At 45.8% G+C, this 20,886-nt stretch overlaps 1 protein-coding gene across 4 annotated transcripts in view; it reads left to right on the forward strand.

Moving 5' to 3' along the window:
• Positions 1-15,001, forward strand: part of APAF1 (apoptotic peptidase activating factor 1) — a 100,059-nt gene extending 85,058 nt beyond the window's left edge. For all 4 annotated transcript variants that reach the window (XM_043969192.1, XM_043969190.1, XM_043969191.1 and 1 more), the window contains 5 exons: positions 3,629-3,748; positions 4,118-4,243; positions 4,816-4,941; positions 6,587-6,733; positions 11,761-15,001. In XM_043969192.1, the coding sequence (XP_043825127.1) occupies positions 3,629-3,748; positions 4,118-4,243; positions 4,816-4,941; positions 6,587-6,733; positions 11,761-11,907 (666 nt within the window). In that variant the 3' untranslated portion in view covers positions 11,908-15,001. The remainder of the gene's footprint in view (positions 1-3,628; positions 3,749-4,117; positions 4,244-4,815; positions 4,942-6,586; positions 6,734-11,760) is intronic.
• Positions 15,002-20,886: the final 5,885 nt, after the last annotated feature.

The following is a 20,886-nucleotide window of genomic DNA, read 5'->3' on the forward strand; positions in this document are numbered from 1 at the left end:
GGTTAAGACTATATCTCCGGGGGCAGCTAGGTGGCACAGTGGATAAAGCACCAACCCTGGATTCAGGAGGACCGGAGTTCAAATCTGGCCTCAGACACTTGACACTTACCAGCTGTATGACCCTGGGCAAGTCACTTAACCCTCATTGCCTGCCCCCTCCCCTCCAAAAAAAGACTATACCTCCTACCCAGAGCTGTGAGAGCTCTATGATCTGCTTCTCTTCTAATTGTTTTCTGAGTAGATCTTTAATGTCAAGGTTATTTATCCACATAGGATGTATTGTGGAAAGCAGGTGTTTTTAAAGGATGTTTTTAACTTAAAGATGGCACTAACAGGGGACTTTCTCTGCTTGTGTCCCCTTCTGAGCGGCTCTTTGTTTTCTACTGTGTGTTTTTCTAAGGGAACTCTTGTTCTTAAGGCTCCTTTTTTAGTGTCTTTTAATTGTTAATGTTTTTAGAATACAGTTGGAAAACTCTAAAGTCTCCCCACTATTAGAGCAGGAATGAAAGGCATTAATGAAAACACCCATTAGTAAAATTGTTTCGTGCAGGTTTACTCCTAAAGCCTGTGGAAGTTCAGCCTCTACCACGATGTGATTGAATTCACCCAGTAGGGTAGATTCAGTCAAAGATGTGTCCCACAGTCACTGACTTCTCAGCCACCTCCCATTACAGTCTCTGTTCAGACCCCTTACACAGGGACCCTGTCTGACATGCTAATTCAGAGGGCAGCAAGGAGAGGACAGGAGCTGGGAATGAACTCTGGATCAGGCACAGAATAATTTCCTGTCTCTCCCTTCCTGAGGAGTCTATGCAGGTTCACCTGTGGCTGTCTAGCCCAGTGGAGCCAAGGTGGGGGGAAGCATGTGGGGAGAAGGATGGAACATTTATAGGTTCAGAGATTGAGAGCTGGCCCCCAGAGCCCTTCTTTTTACAGAAGAGGAAACTGAGGCCCAGAGGTGTGAAGGGTCTTGTGCAAGGTAACATAGACAAGTATGTAGGATCAGCGATCTCCAGCTGTAAGGACCCTCAGAGAACGTCTCTTTGACACTTTCATGTTGTTTGTCCTTCGTTCTTGAAAAGGACCATGACTTTGGGGTGATGTCATGACCTGTACTGAATTGGATTTGAGTGAGGGAAGGCTGTGCAAGGTCACTAGCCTCACTCTCTCCTCCAGAGCCATCTGGGTCCAGTGGCAAGACATATATCAGAACAACTAGGGATGGCCCCAGATGTTTAAGGCAGTTGGGGTTAAGTCACTTGCCCAGGGTCACACAGCTAGTAAATGCATGAGGGAAGATTTGAATTCAGGTCCTCCCAACTGCAAGGCCAGCACTGTATCCACTGTGCCACCTAGTGGCTCTATCCCCTTCATGTTACAGTCTCAGAGAAGGTCTAAGGTCCTCTGACTCCAGAGTCATTTCCTTTCCATGGTAACTGGGCTGCCTCTGTCTAGTCTGATGGGAGCAGTTGTCACAGGTGTCACAGGTGGGCACAGGGAGCTCTCCGCCATGTACAGTGTGCTTCCTCTTTCTTTATAGGACAGAGCAGATTCAGGGATATGGGGTCGCAGATGCTGCCCTGTTTCCTGGTTGCCCGCACAGTTAGCGACCCCAATGAAGCTGGGGCTGCTTCAGGGGCAGAGAAGTTGCTTCCCCTCCTGGGTGGGAGCCATATGTGGGCACGCTGAAGCTGCTAGCGCAGGGTGCTAACAACTAACCTCTGGGAGGCGGGAAGCCCTGACTTTAAATCCGGCCTCCATGAGCTGCAGCTTCCTCCTCCCTGCCTGTAGCGCCCCCCTCACAGGGTGGTTGTGGGGATCAGAGATGAGGCGCCTTGTGAGTGCTCTTTGGGCTGTGGTCCCAGAGCGAAGCACCCTTGGGCAAGTGTGGGTTGGTCATGCATGTGAGTTATGCAGGATAGGCAGGCCCGGATGGCTTGCATTCTGCATCGCTGCCTGACTACCCAAATAACAGAAATCCCAGCCACTGCCAGGAGGGATGGCTTCATCCTTGGCCTTGTACCCCTAGTACCACACAATAGGTCCTTAGTGAAGGCTTGGAGTGAGCTTGGCAGGCCAGCAAGGCCAGACCCCTTCTTTACCCGAAGAGGAAAAGGAGGCTCGGGAACCTTAAGTGACTTGCCTGAGGGTCACACAGGCAATCAGCTTCAGAGGTGACGTTTGAACCTGGGTCCTCAGATTCCAGGTCCAGTTCCTTTCAAGTCTGCCATGCAGATCCATTGGGTTATTGGGTGATAATTGTTATTAGGGAGGCTTGCTTTCCCCCCTTTTTTCGGAAGCTAAGCCCCTTGGTCCTTCAAGAGTCCGTCTGATTGAATTCATAGACATAGACATAGAATCTTGGAGCTCAGCAGAGATCTTTGGGATCAGCTGATGTTTACCTGAGAATCACAGAATCTAACCCTTGGTTTTCTTAGAAGAAAAGATATTTAAAATGCAGGGAGCAGGTGATTCCTCACCTCTTGTTTTGGTTTAGTAAGTGGGATTTACTTATCATTTTGGATATTCTTGCCTCCTCTCCCCCCGGCAACCCATTGTAAGTCCTTGAGGCCAAGAACCATTTGTCTTTGTTTTGCCAGTGTTTGGTACACAACAGGAGGTTAATAAATGTTTGTTGAATGAAATCTTTTTTCCTTTACCTTCCTGTGTGGGTCAGCTGACCAGTCCAGAACACTAGGAGTTTTCAGTTAACCTGTGGCTTTGCAGATATTTTTGTGAGTTAGAAACCTAGGTAAGTAATGTGTATTATTTCTACCACAAAACTAAAATCATCAAACATTTATTAAGCACCTACTGTGTGTCCAGCACTGGGGAGGCAAAGATGAAGCCAAGACGGTCCCTGCCCTCCAGGGGTTTCTGTTCCATCCAGGGAAGCAGGACATCACAGCTGAGCATATGTACAGAACACACATCAAGTAGATTTGGGAGGGAGGGCCTTAGCAGCTGGGGATGGAGACGTTGAGGCTTAAATGAGTCATGAAGGAAAGGAAGGGCTCCAAGGGGCAGGTGTGAGGAAGGAGGGCACGCGAGGTATTGGGCACAGCTCACGCCAAGGGGCAGAGCCTGGAGAGCGAATGGAAGAGCAGCAAGGAGACCTGGAGAGTTGGAGCCTAGAGAGCAGGAAGAGAAGTGATGTGCAATGAGCCTGGGATGGGGCCAGAGTCAGATCACAGAGGATTTTAAAGACCAGAGAGGGGCTTGTGTTGGGCTCTAGAGGCATTTGAGAGCCCCTGGAGCTTTTTTTTTTTTTTTGGCGGGACAGTGGGGGTTAAGTGACTTGCCCAGGGTCACACATCTAGTGTCATGTGCCGGAGGTCGGATTTGAACTCAGGTCCTCCTGAATCCAGGGCTGGTGCTTTATCCACTACGCAACCTAGTGGCCCCCGCCCCTGGAGCTTTTTGACCAAGGGCATGAAGGAGCAGATCCTTGCTTTTAGATTGTCACTTTGAAGTGTCTGAGGTGGGATCTGAACTCACATCTTCCCGACTGTCTGCTGTACTGTGATGCCCATGCACATGGGAAAGCTCATTCCTCTGTCAGGAAGCACAAAGGTGTGTGTGTCCAAGTAGGATTCCTAACCGACATCTTTCTCCCCTTGGCCTGCAGGTGTGGAACTGGCAGTCAGAGGAGTTTGTGTTTCTCAAAGCTCACCAAGAGCCGGTGAAGGACTTTCGGCTCCTGCAGAATCCACGGCTCCTGACCTGGTCATTTGATGGCACGGTGAAGGTGAGTGGAAGCTCGGGTGGCCGTGCTCATTCGGCCTACACACCAGCCACCTGCATTACTTTGTAGAAGCCATATTGATTCAGTCAGAGACCTGAATGTTTGGGTGTTGGAGGCCCACTCTCCCAGGCCGCTGTCCTCCCTCGTTAGGCGCTTCTGTTGGCGTCCTCACTTTCCTCCTTTAGCTCCGTAAGGCCGTCCAGGCAGCGAGAAGGTTTGAGCAGGGATTTTGTCGTGCCTCTTGTTTCTTAGCTCTGTTGGCTTCTAGCTCTTGACATTAACTGATTGAAAAAACCCACAGCTCATGGGTTGTGGCTGGAATTGATCTCTTCTGTTCCTGAGTGGGCTTACGCTCCCTCTCTCTTTTTTAAGGTTTGGAATATCCTTACTGGCAAAGTAGAGAAGGACTTTGTTTGCCACCAAGACACAGTTCTGTCCTGTGATGTTTCTCCTGATACCTCCAAGTTTTCATCTACCTCTGCCGACAAGACTGCAAAGGTATTTTGGTGAATTGGGATTTGCATGTGGGTGATTTGGCCTTGCTTAGGTAGTAGTGGATCGAGTGCTGGGTGTGGAGTCAGAAAGACCTGCATTCAAATCCCATCTCTGACTAGAGGCATTCAGCCTCTTTGAGCCTCCAGTTACTTCGGAGGAAGTTATCTATTAAGTCATAGCTGGATTATGATTTTTTTTGGTGGAAGGAGTTCCCCCACACTGATGAAATCACAGTTTTTTGTGTATATATTGGGATCAAGATATGTATGTATGTCCTGAGGCCCCTGGTCCTGTCTATTTTGATGATTTTCTGTGTCAGTTATTATTCTGATGCAGTCTCTCCCCCCCCCCCCCCGCCCTGGGCAATGAGGGTGAAGTGACTTGCCCAGGGTCATACAGCTAATAAGTGTCAAGTGTCTGAGTCCAGATTTGAACTCAGGTCCTCCTGAATCCAGGGCTGGTGCTTTATCCACTGAGCTACCTAGCTGCTTCCTCTGATGCAGTCTTTAAAACAGAAGGTGATTCCTGGGTTGGGCAGTCTGAATACTTTCTCAAAAAACTCTCTTCCCCCCTAGATTTGGAGCTTTGAGAGCCATTCTCCTCTTCACGAGCTGAGGGGCCACGAAGGCTGTGTGCGATGCTCTGTCTTCTCTGGGGACAGCGCCCTCCTGGCGACGGGAGATGACAATGGAGAGATCAGGGTACGGCTCTGGGTCCTGCTTCTCATCTAGGGGCCAGCCCCTTGTGAGGATGCTCCACAGCATGAGCTTCCCTGGGCCTTTGAGCTGGCTGGGCTCACCCTTGGTTTGTCTTCTAGAAGGTGCCGTGCCCGTTGTTTGCACAGCCATGCCCCACTGCACAGGAGCTGGCAGGGCGGGGCGGGCCCAGTCACGCACTGTGGCTTTCTGTCTGCCTGGAGTTAGGAGGAGGCTCCCTCACTCCAGAGATCACTGGGCTCGGGTCATCTTGGCAGAATTGAAGGGAAAATGATTTTTTAAATGTTCCTTTGTCTTCTCCTCAAATGGCAAAGGAAGTACTTTTTCTAGAAAAAGAAAACACGGCAGAAAACCCAATTGTTCTGAACCCTTTGACTGTGAAACAGGCAGCGTGGGCACCCCAGGGGATTGTCCTCCCTCCAGGGTCTGCTCCTCCGCTCAGCCTGTCAATCAGTGTAGGAGAGCTAGGCCTTTCAGAGGTTGACCATACCAGTTTTTAGGGAGGTAAAGGAGAGGTTTTCCCACAGCTGGGTGGCTCTCATTTCCCAGGAAACGCATGTGTCTCTCAAACCAGTTCTCCTTAGGAGCTAAGGGCCCTTTGGGCCGTGCTAAGACCCCTTGGTTTATGCGACAATGCTTCTTCAGGGGAGCCCAGACCCTGACTGAAGGGGGTGTTCAACCCAGCCATACCTTTTTGCTTTGGGTAGCTCTTGTCTACCCCTGAATCACTGTGAAACATAATGGAGAATTTCCTGTGGGACTTTTAACATTACCCGTGTAGCTGGGTGTCAGGGCACCCATGTGCTTCTGGGGAGCTGGAGGCTGGGGGTGCTCCTCTTGAGCTTGAGAGTTCTGTCGGTCAAGGATCCTCACTCACTAAGGGAAGCACCAGTGTGGGAGGGGCCACCAGGCTGCTTAAGGTGGCTCAGGTCAGCTCAGAAATGGAGCAGGTCCAAGATTCTGTGCTGACCGGCTTAGCAGGGGGGTTGGGCCCATGAGTGGTTTCTGAGCACTTCCAGCCTGGGTGATATAGACCCAGTGTTAACGAGCCCCACACCAGAGACAGTCCATGAGACAGGCATACATAATCACACAGGGAGTCTCTGTCAGAAGCGGATCTTGAACCTGAGGTCACCCCTCCATCTACTTTGCCACAGCTTCCTTGTGCAAATTAGAGACAAAATACATCCCGTGACATTTTGTGGGAAGGCACCAGCAGTTCGGGGCATCAGACAAAGCTTCACAGAGAAGATGATGCTTGGATTGAATCCTGGGGAAATCCATGGATTCTTCTATAAGAGGCAGGGGTTGAAAGGAGGGTGTTCAAGGCCTGAGGCACAGCCAGCAGCAAAGGCACGGAGATGGGAGATGGAGGGTTGTGTGTGACTGCCAGGAGACGGTTGATTCTGGACAGGGTTTTCTCCCCATTTTTGTGGTGAGTTTATGTTGTGTCTTCACATCTTATGCAGGAAAAGTTGAGTCTCATTGGTTTTCTTTTCTGCATCCCTGGTGCTGTGACTTGGAGAATCCCGTGACAGGAAATCCAGCAGCAAGTGGAAGGGCCAGGGAGGGGGATGGGAAGCAGGTTTTGTGCCGACTGCTTCTGATGCCCTTCCTCTGGTGTGTGTAGATATGGAAGGTCTCCACTGGTGAGCGGCTTCATTCCTGTGTTCCCATGACTGTGGAGAAAGGAGAGGCGGCCTACGTGGGCTGGGTGACCGACCTCCGCTTTTCTCCTGACAGTAAAATGCTCGTGTCGGCTGGGGGCTGTCTGAAGGTAAGTCTCTTCTGAGCGTGGGCCATGCCATGGGCATTGCGCTTTCCATCTTGTGGCATTGGATCCCCACGATGACTCTGTGAGGCCGGCAGCTAGGACGGGTGTTATCATAGTGTCCCTGGTGTAAGGGAGAGAGAGCTGGCCTTGGACTCAGGGAGACCTGGGTTCAAGTCCTGCTACATACTGGTTTTATGCCCCTGTGCAAGTGCTCCCAGGCCACTCTCTCAAACTCATCAGCCACAAGGTGGGTGCTGGCCTGCATTGGTTCCGAGTGTGCTCCCTGCCTCAGTGACGCCTCCAAAACAGCTACAAACGGTTCTGGAGGTCGAGGCCCTACAGCCACCTGGGCATTGGAGCACATTCTATTAGAATCATTTTTACAATTTAAATTTGGTATAATAAGCATTAAATGCTCTGAATTTCACAAGTACGGAATAAAATAAGCATTTCTGTGTGCACAGTAGAGCAAGGGAAGAACACTGGCTCAGGGAGGCCGTGGCCTGTCCACTGACTGTGGTCAGGCCTAAGGGAAGGTGGAGTGGGTTCAGTAATGGGGGTTGTGAATGGTTAGCAGGAGACTCCTCATGCCCTGGCCCCCCCTCCCCACCTTGCACACCTGTGCACAAGCACAGCCGTGCACACACACTGCTCCCCGAGCAGGCCTGCTCGGTGTTATCAGGGATATTGAAAGAGGAGGAGAGAGGCCCGGAGGTCTAGTCCTGTGAGCCGTTGGGTAGTCTGGACTGACCAAAGATGGAATGTAAGAGCGGGGGGAGCCTCCCAGCCACAGAGGGAGTGCCCGGCCTTGTCTGGGGCCCCTGAGCAGACATTTCCCATTCCTCAGGAGGTCTGCGTGTGTCTGCTGTGGCACACTGCCTGGCCAGAAAGCGCCCATGTGGGTGTGCCTGCCCTCTGCCCGCTAGGGAGAGAGGCAGCGTGCTGTAGTGAAGAGGTCACTGCTTTGGAGTCTGGAGAGAGACTTGGGCCTGACCTTCAGCTCTGATGCCCACAGGCAAGTCTCTTCTTCTCATTGTATTCCTCTAAAATGGCAGCAATCCGAGCAGTGCTACCTGCCACCTTTGGGAGGCTCCAGGTGGACAGAAACCCTGGGGATGCTACGTCAGTGTTGCTGCTGTTCTTGCTGCCCCCTTGTGGCAGAGGGCAGGGTCTGGGCTTCTTTCGAGAGCACCTGAGATTGCATCTCTGGGCGGGTTTGTCCTGATCCTCTGGGTACCCAAGGACGGAGGCCCAGATCCCAAGTGGAACACTCCTAGCTCAGGGCTTTTCCCCGCTGCCCCGGGGTGGCTTGGAGTCAGGTGGAAGAGCTCCAGGCTTGGCTCTGCCACTTCCCAGCTGCCTGATCCTGGGTGAGATGGTGAATTTCTCATTGCTTCTGAATAGATGAATTCCCTACCCTCACTGCAGCTTTTAGGCTCAGAGTAGCCTGGGGCCCCAGAGGTGAAGGCACTTGCCCAGGGTCACTCAGCCTGCTTGTGTCAGTGGAAGAACTTGAGCCCAGGTCCTCAGCTCTCTTTCCACTATGCAGGGTGATACATGGAGTTTTTAAAATCAAAATTTTAAAAATTCTTTCTTACTATATGTTTTTAAGTTATATGGTAAATTTTTTAAAACATTTGTCTTTTAAAATTTTGAGTTCCAAATCTCCCACACTCCCTTCCCCTGCCCCCTCCTTGAGAAGACAAATAACTTGATATAGATTATACATGTGCCATCATGCAAAACATCTTTCCATATTAACTATGTTGCAAAAGAAAACAGATCAAAAGTAAACAAAAAAAATAAAGTAAAAGTCTGCTTTGATCTGCATTCAGACTCTATGAATTCTTTCTCTGGAGGTGAATAAATAACATTTTTCATCATGAGTCCTTTGGAATTGTCTTGGATCATTGTATTATTGAGAATAGCTAAGTCATTCACCACTGATCATGATACTGTGTACCATATTTTCCTGGTTCTGCTCACTTCATTCTGCTGGAGTTTATAGAAATCTTCCCATGTTTTTCCAAAAACAGTCTGCTCATCTTTTCTTACATCCTAATAGTATTCCACCACAATCATATACCACAGCTTGTTCAGCCAAGTGATGGGAGTTTCCTTCATTTCCAATTCTTTGCCACCATAGAAAGAGCTACTATAAATATTTTTGTACATATAGAGCCTTTTCCTTTTTTTTCTTAATCTCTCTGGGATAGAGACCTAGTAGTAGTATTGCTGGGTCAAAAGGTATGTATGATTTTATAGCCCTTTGGGTATACTTCCAAATTGTTCTTCAGAATGGTTGGATCAGTTCACAACTCCATGAATAAGCGCATTTATGTCCCAATTTCTCCACATCTTCTCCAACACCTGCCATTTTCCTTTTCTGTCATATTAGCCAGTTTGATAGGTATGAGGTGGCACTCTGGAGCATTTCAATTTGCGTTTCTCTGATTAATAGTGATTCAGAGCACTTTTTCATATGAGTATAGATAGTTTTAATTTTTTTCTGAAAACTGCCTATTCATATCCTTTGACCACGTATCGGTTGGTGAATGACTTGTTCTCTTATACGTTTGACTCAGTTTTCTCTATTTGAGAAATAAAGTTTTTATCAGAGAAATTTGCTGTAAAAATTTCCCCCCATTTCCCTGCTTTTCTTCTAATCTTGGCTGCATTGTTTTTGTTTGTGCAAAACCTTTTAAATTTAATATATTCAAAATTACCCATTTTACATTCTGTAATGCTCTCTATCCCTTGTTTGGTCATACATTCTTCCCTTACCCATATATCTGGTGGGTGAAATTTTCCATACTTCCCTAATTTGCTTATGCTTTCACCTTTTATGTCTAAATCATGTACTCATTTTGACCTTATCTTGGTATACAGTGTGAGATGTTGGTCTGAACCTAGTTTCTGCTTAAATTGTTTTCCAGTTTTCTCAGCAGTTCTTGTCCCAAAAGCTTGAATCTTTGGATTTCTCAAACATAGGTTGCCATGGTAATTTACCCCTGTGTATTGTGTGCCTAATTTACTCTCCAGATCCACCATTCTATTTCTTAGTGAGTACCAGATTGTTTTGATTATTACTGCTTTGTAATATAGTTTGAGATCTGGTACTGCTAGGCCACCTTCCTTAACATTTTTTCTTTGATTCTCTTGATATTCTTGACCTTTTGTTCTTCCAGATAACCTTTGTTATTCGTTTCTATAGCTTTATATAATAATTTTTTGGTAGTTTGGTTGGCATGGCACTGAATAAGTAAATTAACTTAGAATTGTCATTTTTATTATTTCTCCAATAGTTTAGGTCTGACTTTATTGGTGTGAAAAGCGTTTTGTAATTGTGTTCATATAGTTCCTGGGTTTGTAGGTTTTTAGGTAGACTCCCAGGTATTTTATTTGCAATTCTTTTAAATGGAATTTCTCTTTATCTCTTGCTACTAGACTTTGTTGCTAATGTATAGAAATGCTAATGGTTTATGTGGGTTTATTTTATATTCTGAAACCTTGCTGAAGATGTTAATTATTTCAAGTAGTTTTTTTAGTTAATTCTCTGGGATTCTCCTTGTCTATCAACATATCTTTTCCTCCTCTTCCTGTCTCCCTGTCTCCCTGTCTCCCTTCTCCCTATCCCCTTTTTTCTGTGGCTACCATCCTACTTCAGGTTCTCCTCACCTCTCTCCTCAATTATTTCAACATCCTCCTAATCTTCTGCTTCTTTTTTCTTGAATACACCCTCCATTCATCTGCCAAAAATTGGCATGCCTAAAATAGAGGTTTGACCACATCACATTCGCGCTTAATAAACTGAAGCAGCCCCTTAGCCTGTTCTGCTTTTTGGCAGTAAAACTCCTTCACAGCCTTGCTCCAGTCGGCCCCTCCAGACTTTCCCACACTGTAGACACCAGCCAAAGTGCCCTTGCTGATCTTCCCACAGATCATTCCATCTGCCATTGCCGGGCCGGGCTTCCTTCAGAGTGCTGCTTCTTTATCCTATCCGTCTTCTGTCTCTGTCTCGTGTATCCATCATCATTTGCATGTTCTCTCCCTCATCAGACCCTGGGCTCCGAGAGAGCAAGGACTGTCTTTTCACTTTCTTTGTTTCCCAGCTGTGTTTACTTGGCACACAGTAGGCCCTTCATAGATGCTTGATAGACTGACCCTGATCAAAGACCACCTTCCTGCTTGAAGCCTGTTCTGATTCCCCCAGCTGCCAGTCCTCCCCCCCCAGATGACTTTGTCTTTGTTTTGTCTTTCCATTATACGTATGTATGTGTTTTTTCCCTTTATAGACTTCAAGCCCCTTGAAGACAGGAACTGTCTCATTCTTGTCTTTGTAACCCTAGTGCCTAGCACAAAGCCTGGCACTTAGTAGGCACCTGCATGTTGATCGATTTCTTTGTGTAGCAGTCACCACTGAGGCTGAAGGGCGAATAGTAAACAAATACTCTTATTGAAATGACAAAAAGCATTCAAGAGGCTACAGAGCATGAAGTAGATCAGAAGAAGGTCGTCTCTGGGCTGGCTCTATCAGAACCTCATCCAAATGATTTGAAAAACAAAAAAAACAAAATGATGAATCGATAACGCCTGGCCTTTAGATAGAACGTTTAACATTTATGAAATGCTTTGTGTGCAGTTTTACTGGAAATCACATTAACCCAGTGAGTTAGGTGTGGTGTCTATTAGCCTCACTTCGCAGAGGAGGAGTCTGAGGCTCAGAGCTTGTCATTTTTACACAAGGTCAAATATCAGAATCAGGATTCAAACCTAGGCCTTGCTAAGCCCACACTGTCCTCCAATTGCCGCCTCTCCATGAGGCCCATGACTTCATCAGGCCACCCCTATCTGCGGTGGGCTTGGGTTTAGGTGGGTTTGGCAGTGGAGGAGTGATAAGGCCAAGGAAACAGTTGGCAGGGACGCGGACTAGGCCCCTGAGGTCCCCTCCAGCTCTCCGGCTCTGTGATTTTTTAATTCAGTGTGTAGGCCATTAACTCCATCTGAAACTTTCCTTTGTCTTTTGATAGTGGTGGAACGTGGACACCGGCGAATCCTTCCAGACCTTCTACACAAATGGAACCAACCTTAAGACAATACACGTGTCGCCTAGTTTCAAAACATATGTGACTGTTGATAATCTTGGAATTTTATATGTACTACAGGCATTGGAATGATATCACCACACCCAGTGTAAGTCATCCTTGACTGCTTGTGGCCCGGTGGTGTGGAATTGGGGGGTGGGGGGAGATCCTGATCAGACTCTGTATGTCAAGTTTTACTAAGCTGTGAATCACTTTGCAGTATTGAATTCATTACAAGTGCTTGTTGTCAGATGAATAATGTTTATGTAGATTTCCCCCCAGATGAGCACACCTTTAATCTTGTTTTCCATAATCATTATTATTGTTAACAGTTTGTACTTTCGGATGCAAAAGGAAATTTATGGAGCTTGTTATATTGTTGATATAATTCTATTTTCAGATATGTTCAAATTGGTCGACATAATTAATGAGACTCAGTAGAAAGAAAATAGATATCTGGGAAGTAGGATAAATGCCTTTCAGGTTGGGGCGGTCAGTCTAGGGAGGTGCCTTCACAGAGCAACTCTTATATTCCCACCCCCCCTCACCCCCCCATCATGGGGGAAGGCATTTGGGAGAAAGGAGGCTCTCTTTGAAGTTACCATGTTTTGTATCCCATAAATGTGCTTTATGAGAAGCAGCATATTGTCATGGCTGGAGGGCCGGCTGGCCTTAGGGTCAGGAGGACATGGGGTCACTTCCTGCCTCTGCTGTTTAGGGGAAGTCACTTAACCTGTCAGTATGCCAGGCAACCCTTGAAGACTATACATGGCAGATGAGTGGCTGATCTGCACTGGTGGAGGGAATTTTCATACCAGGGGTGGTGAAATCACAGGTTTGGGCTCTCTCCCAAAACTGCTTTAAAAATGTTTTGTGGTTGCAATGTCGACTGAAATTGACTCAGTACAATGAACCTTTAAATTTCAAACTTGCTCCTTTGTAAAGCATTCATTATGGAAGGACGAGGAGAAAACAAATCCATTAGCCTACATGTTTTCATTCCCCTGTGCCTTCAATGGCCATGGTACCAGGGAGGTCATAGTGGGTCATAGCAGACTCTAGAAATGTGATTTGGGGGGAAAATAAAAGAAAAAAAAAGAAATGTGATTTGGGACTGATGTCGTGGCCTCTCGGACCCTTCACCTCTACATCCTCACCAGAATCTTTCATTGTCTGAGCCCTAGTTTATTAGAATCCTTTTTTTTTTCTGGGTGGGTGAATACCTTTCTACTAGAAAATAGTTTTGGGGTAGGGGAAATCCATCTTGATTAGGGGAAAGATTAATTATAGATTGAATTATGCTTTGAGAGTCCTATCTGCTTCTTTGATGAGTGGCATGGCTGTTCTGCTCATTTCTCTGGGTCTCAGTTTCCTTAGCTACAAAATGGACTAGATGGTCATTGAAATCTCAGTGAGATGTTAAACCTGCTGGTATTTTTTTGTATCAACAAAGATTCTTCTAGGACTTGGTCTGCATTTAAAGGAAGGGCTTTATGACTCCCAGCAATGCCAGTTATAACTTTGTAGGGCTTTTTACCCTTCCAAAAGTGTGTGAAAAGTGGATGTTCCACGTCAAGGTGCATCTCGGGGCTAACTCTTTTGAAATCTGCTAAATGGTCCAGCCAAACCCAGGAGTGCCCCTCAGTCAGAGGCAGCATTGTACCTGAATTCAGCAGTGGGAGGAAGGGTAGAGTAGAAGAGTATTTTCGCAGCCTAGAGCTCTCTTGGGGGTCCTCTAGTCTAGCTCTCTTCTTTTACAGACAGGTGGGGTGACTTCGCCCAAGGTCCCATAGATCAGGAACTCTCGGGTCTTTTTCTGCAAGCTCAGCAGGGTGAGACCCCCAGAGTCTGAGTCCTGTCCTTCACCTTTGGCCACATTCCTTCACCATTCCAAGCCTCAGTTTTGCAGTCTATAAGATGGGGATCATTAGTGCTTTCACTTTCACATTGGTCCTCCTCAAAGTGTCACAGAAATGTGGCTTGTTAGTGATGTAAGTGGAGGTGGTCAGCGCACCCAAGCTTTTTGCATTTTCTAAATGCAATTTGCCAGTCTTAAGAAAAGAAGTCCAGATGAGAAACTAGAGTTCTGGGGTGAGGCCTCCATGCAGTGATCCATGCCACCTGTGGGTGTGGAACTGATAAGATTTCTGTCATCTGTGCTAAGCCGATGGACTAGTGAGCAAGAAAATACATCATGGATCATAGTTCTAGAGCGGGTGTTCAGAATTCAGGACAACTGTGGAGCTCATTGATGTACAAGGAGGGTAAAAAACACCCCACCCCCACTGATCTTCTCCAGGAGCTAAGTTTTTCTCATGCTCAATAGAGAAGAACAGTCTCAGGTATATGCTGCTTTAGCTAAAACCAAAATATGAAAACCTGAAGTAGTTGTTGTTGTTTCCCTTTAAAAGGAACTAGTTTGCATGTAGATGGCCATCCCCTTTTGTCCAGTCAGAATTGGATGTATGGCAATATTGAAGGGGCCACCTCTATGACACAGAGCCAGGCGTACTTTGTTCATAGGGTTGTACCTTTAGAGCTGGAAGGGAGCTTGGAAGCCAGCAGGTCCAACCCTCTCATTTTACAGATGAGGAAACTGAGGCACGGAGATGTTAGCTGACTTACCCAGGGTCTCACCTAGTGACTCTCGGAGGTAGCATTGGAATCCAGGTCTTCCCGACCCCAAGTCCAGTGCCCTCTCCACCATACGTCACCTCTCGTTTTGCCATTACTCTGAAAATACTTTTCAAGCGTGTTTGTCTGTTTCTGCTTTAAGGGTTATTGTTTGTGTGTGTGTGTGCCTTCCCTCCCATCAAGAGACCCTGCCTCACCCCAGGCGTCCAAGATAGGAGAGCAGAGGGGCAAGGACAGGCTGACATGCTTGTCTCATGGCACAAGGGCTGGCCCCTTGAGGCGTGAGCAGTGACCAGAGGAAGGCCGGCTTTGTTGTTGGCTCTTCTGGGGCCCTGTTAAGCAGTTCCTCCTGACCGTTCTGGTGCTCGTGTCGGCAATCCAAGCCTGTCCTCTCGCTGTCTTCTCTGTGACCTCATGTTGTATACCCCTTACCGTGTAAGTGGCTAGCAAATGATTCCAATTTGTACACCAACCCTTTTGTTTTCCCTTTGCTATACATTTTTTAAATGAATTTTAAAGATGTTATTTGTACGAATAAACTTTTGGAATCCTGTTTGAAATGTCTCTTCCTTTATAAGCAAATGGTCTTTGTCCAAAATGCTGTCGGGCTGGGCCGTGTCTCCAGGGTGGTTGAAAAAAATAAGACCCACCCGGCCCCCCTGCAATTTCTGGGCCTCCCGATGGCTGGTCTCTTCTGGGTAAGTCTACACATGTGTCCTTGTGCCCTCCTCTTCTCTCTGTTGGAATTAACCAAGGTGTCCGGGTGGCAGGAGGGAGAATCCTTCTGAACAGAGGGTAAGCTATTATAGCCACGCTGCCCCGAAGTCTGTGCAGGCGGGAGGACGACCCTGTGTGCCCAAATCACCAGCAAGCATTTCCCGATCTGCAGAAGACTCCTCTGATTGCACAGCTCAGCCCGCCAGTTACTTTAATTCAGTGCTCTGGGTGGTTTCTTGAGTCACTTTGCATCCTTTTCCTGGTTGACCATGACTTGGCTATTAGGTGCTTCATTAATGGGTCCCTATGGGCTTCTTCTTTTTTTCCCAAGGTGAGGGAAGGATAAGGAGATGCAAGGTTTATTGGTTATTGTTTGAGGCTCGGCTTTCCCTCATATTAGTGTTGTGAGCTTGGGCCCTCATCTGTAAAAGGAGCTCATGCTACCTTTTGTTTCACCTTTCTCTGGGGTGAGGATCATGAAGAACAGGCATAGAAACCTCACTGCAAGCCTCCAAGCATTCTATTGCTGGAGGCCCTTTGACCATCAGTGGTGGAGTGGGCAGAGCACTGGGCTTGGAGTCAGGAAGACCTGACTTCAGATCTGGCCTCAGACACTAGCTGTGGGACCCTGGCCAAGTCACTTAACCTCTGTCTGCCTCAGTTTCCTCATCTTTAAAATGAAGATGATAAGAGCACCTACCTCTCAGGGTTGTTGTGAGGACCAAATGAGATGGAATTGTAAAGTGCTTAGCACAGTGCCTGGCACATAGTAAGTGCTATATAAATGTTAGCTATTGTTATTGTTATTGTTATTATTATTATTATTAATTATGGGCCCCAAGAGTTGGATGGAACCTTAAGTTCTCTCTGTTCCCACATCCTTCCCAGGGAAGGATTCCCTTCTGTAACCTCCCCATCAGAGGGTAATCCCATCTGCTCAAATGTTGCCAAGGGACCATGCTACTCTACCAGGAAGCCCTGCTTTGGTTCTGTGGTCTTGGGCACATCACTGAACTGTTCCAATTCTCAGTTGTCCCCACCTGTAAAAGGGAAATAATAACGTCCTGTTTACCTATCTTGTTATCTTAGAAGGAAGACTTAGAAGGAGGAACTGTTATTCAGTTTTTGGACCTCCCTATTCAAACATAGAGCCAAAAATGATATATTCTCCAAGTCTACCCATAAGCCCTGATTTTGCTTTTTGGAAAAACCTCAGAACATATCACAGGCATGTCCTGGTAAGTCAAAAATAAGTCAATTTGAGTTTTAATTTAATCACATCATATATAATACTGCCACCACCACCTTTACCACCACCAACAACCACCACTGGGAGGAAGGGAAGAAACCACAGATTTATTCAGCTCCAGGCCCTGTGCTAAGGACTGAGGTTATGGATGTAGGCAGAAAGATAGCCTGTGTCCCTGACGAGCTACATTCTGATGGGGGAAGATAGACATGTCAAAGGAAGCAGAAAAGGGGTGGGGAATAGGGAGACAGAAGTATTCAATGTAGAGGCAGGGCAAAAAATGTCCAGGAGAGGCAAGGGTGCAGTTTAGAAAGGAAGAAGATTAGCTGGCCCAAGTGACCTCCTCAAAATGGAGGTTCTGGGAGGAAGCAACCAATGAGGGTGGAGGTGGGGTGGCAGTGAGGCCACAGGGAGGGCAGGTACTTCCAGTATATGAAGGCTGGGAGTGGAGTGAGCATCCTGGATGAAGAGATTTCTGGTACTTGGTAGAGAAAGTCCTAGAAGTCAGGAGTGCAGCCTGGACTGGACTGAGCTCTTTAATTTTAAAGTATGGATTGTGGTATGTTGCTGAAGTTTAGCCAGACGGATAAAAATGTCTCTTTTATGACTGAATATTCAATAAGTGTCCATCTTTCACAAATATAATAATATTAAGAACTATCATTTATATAGTGCTTCAAGGCTTACAGAGTACATTAGGGTTGTTAACATAATGTCCTGGATGTACATCCCATTGAAATGAGTTGCCATGTCTACAGTAACTCATCTATTCCCTCTTCCATGTGACCACTCTTCAACTATTTGGAGATTAGGACTGTGCTATCTCTTTTTTTTTTTTTGGCGGGGCAATGAGGGTCAAGTGACTTGCCCAGGGTCACACAGCTAGTGTCAAGTGTCTGAGGCCAGGTTTGAACTCTGGTCCTTCTGAATCCAGGGCCAGTGCTTTATCCACTGCACCACCTAGCTGCCCCCTCTGCCATCTCTTCAAGTCTTTTCTTTTCCATGCTAAATGTTCCTGATTGCCCTTGCTATTGTTCTACTTCAGGCTGCCTTCCTTTGGATAGACTTTGGTTCTCAAAGGCCTTTTAAAAACATTGATCCCTGTACCACAGAGAGCTGCTCAAATACTTTGATGGAGTCAAAATATGTTCTTCATTCTCTTTTTTTTTGGTGAGGCAATTGGGGTTAAGTGACTTGCCCAGGGTCACACAGCTAGTAAGTGTTAAGTGTTAAGTGTCTGAGGCCAGATTTGAACTTAGGTACTCGACTCCAGGGCCGGTGCTCTATGCACTGTGCCACCTAGCTGCCCCCAAAATATGTTCTTGATGCCATATTTTCCTGATTTATTGGGGACAGCTGTGAGGGAGATACAGTGATGGATTTGAGGTCAGACAACCCAAGTCTGAGTTCTGGGTTCTGTCATGTACTATCTGTGTGACCAAGGGAAAAAAAAACCCCACCAAAAACAACTTTCTGAGTCTCAGTTTCCTCGTTTGTCAAATGGGGATAATATTATCTGGACTACCAACCTTTCAGGACTATTGCGAGGCTCAAATGAGATGGTGAAAGCAGAGCCTTCTGAATAGACTGTTGTTAAAGTCTATAGAACTTCCTTTGTTTCTAGTGCTATATACAGTTCATTCAACAGATATTTATTATTGTTATTTATTATTTTTATTGGATCCAAGGCAGAGACTCGTGTTTTTGTTTTTGTTTTGTTTTGTTTTTTGTCATATTTTCCAACACCTTGTATAATGTACATATCAGGCCCTTGACAAATGCTTTTTGTCAATCTAATTTAATGATAGGTGAGGCTCTGGTGATACAGGGAGAAATAAAACAATCCCTGCCCTAGGTAAGCTTATATTCTATAGCAGCTAAACTGTTATACCAGTTTCCTTCACTTTCTCAAATCAAAAATTATTGACTCTTTTGTTATTGTCATGCCCCTCGAGCTTAAAGTAGAACTTTACTGGGGGATTCAGTTTTTTAGAACTTGCTACCTAACTTTGTTCTTATAAACATATCCCTGGAGCATTCAAGTCAGCAAGTACGGGCATCTATTCTAATTCATTTACCTTTAGAGAAGGAGAAAATGATTTGTTTCTAATTCAATTCTCTGAAGATAGTAATTAAAATAGATTCATGACTTGTCACCCTTCCTCCCCTCAGGAGCCCCGATGTATTATACAGTTATTCAAGCTCCCAAATTAGGAAGATGTGCCTCTGGTGGGTTGTTTGTCTGCAATAGCCCTAGACTGAGTTTGCAGAATGTGGTCATGTGAAAAGGGCACAGCTTCAAGAAGTTGGACTTCTGATGCATCTCCCTTCCGGGGAGCCAGCCTTTGAAGTAGTTGCTCCCAAGTTCAATGGTGTTGTCAAAGGACCAAGACTTGTGAAATTTTCATCTCTCTTTACGCTTCAGGAGAATGAATCATGGGTGTTCGTTGTAAATTCATTTATGAGGTCAGGCCTCCAGAACTGGGAATATTGCTTATCTGACAGAAGTGAATAAAAATTATGCCTTTGTAATTTGAGATCACCCTGGGCTAGAATTTATCAATATAGAGAACATTTCATTTCACACTTGAACTTGAGTCTGTTGGTTCCAGCCAGCTGATCAAACTGGACCCCAACAGGTACACTTGAAGCACTCGGAACACCTTGCAAACTGAGAGGAGCCTGCTGGGCTCTACAAAGTTGGGAGTTTTGATTCACTTCAAAGAAGTTGTGATCTTCTCTGCCACTCAGTACTCCATCCACTTCTTCAGTTCACAGTCCATTCATGCTCTCTTGTCCGTGCCTTTCCATAAACCCTCCGCAGTATTCTGGAGCCTTCCCTCAGCTTTTAATAGTTCATAAAAACCAGTGCAAGCCCTGACTGTTCATGTTATTATTCATTCTTATCCATTAGAAGTCTCCCCTCCTTTCTAATCATACCTGACCTTGAAAATATCCATTTTAATTTCTTTTTAAAATTTATTTTTGTTTGATATTTTATTTCCCCCATTATATGTAATTTTTTTTGGGGGGGCAGGGCAATGATGGTTAAATGACTTGCCCAGGGTCACACAGCTAGTAAGTGTCAAGTGTCTGAGGCCAGATTTCAACTCAGGTTCTTCTGAATCCAAGGCTAGTGCTTTATCCACTGTGCCACTTAGCTGCCCCATCCCCCATTATATGTAAAAACAATTTTGACATCTTTTTTCAAATTCTGAATTCCAAATTTTCTCCTTCCCTTGTTCCCCTCCCCTCATTGAGAAAGGAAGCAATATGATACAGGTTATACATGTCTTGTCATGTAGTACACATTTCCATGCAGATCATGTTGTGAAATAAAACAGACAAAAAACAGACCCCAAAATAAAGTAGAGAAAAAATATCTTTTATCTGCATTCAGGCTCTACCACTTATTTCTCTGGAGATGGACAGTAGCCTTCATCATAAGTCCTTCAGAGTTGTCCTGGATCATTGTGTTGCTGAGAATAGCTAAATTATTCACAGCAGGAAATATCCATTTTTAATTTTTTTTTTGCGGGGCAATGGGGGTTAAGTGACTTGTCCAGGGTCACACAGCTAGTAAGTGTCAAGTGTCTGAGGCCGGATTTGAATTCAAGTCCTCCTGAATCCAGGGCCAGTGCTTTATCCACTGTGCCATCTAGCTGCCCCCAGAAAAATTCATTTTTAAAAGGTTTTCTTTTTACCATAAACTTGATAAAGTTCAACCATCAACAAAGTATAGAAAAAGAGGATTGTGTGTATGTGACCAGGAATATCCTTGAATTCCACATGTCAGTCATCCTTGGTGATGGGTTGCAACCTCATACTGACCATGCATCTTTTTTTTTTTTTTTTGGTGAGGCAATTGGGGTTAAGTGACTTGCCCAGGGTCACACAGCTAGTAAGTGTTAAGTGTCTGAGGCCGGATTTGAACTCAGGTACTCCTGACTCCAGGGCCGGTGCTCTATCCACTGTGCCACCTAGCTGCCCCTTATGCATCTTTCTTTAGGATGCTCTGATACTTCATGAAGGATGCTAGATGAAAAAGACAAGGAATACAGAGATAATATCTCCAACCTGACATTGAAATGCACTGTTGATGCTGAGAAATGAGAAATGGGTAAAGAAAGACACTGACAATGATAGTCACCATTTCCTTCAGATATTTAACTGATACAAAGCAAGCAAATACAACAGGGAGGCCCAAAGGACCCGGAAACCAACTCAGCAAAGCTTTGTCTCCTTGCTAAGTGACAATAATTGGTCCCCCAAGGGCAAAATGAATTTAGGATATAAACTCATTTGCAAAATCTCAGAGGAAGATGGTGGAATTTTATAAGCAGAATTACTTCATAAAATAGCATGGATTGAGGAAAGAAAAAATGAGTCTTTAGAAAGCTTAGTGTGAGACTCAGTTAAGCCAGCCTATGAGCCTTTATTAAGTACTTACTGTGTATCAGGCACTGTGCCAA

The sequence above is a fragment of the Dromiciops gliroides genome, chromosome 5 (assembly GCF_019393635.1).
Source record: "Dromiciops gliroides isolate mDroGli1 chromosome 5, mDroGli1.pri, whole genome shotgun sequence".
In the NCBI taxonomy this organism is placed as follows: Eukaryota; Metazoa; Chordata; class Mammalia; order Microbiotheria; family Microbiotheriidae; genus Dromiciops; species Dromiciops gliroides.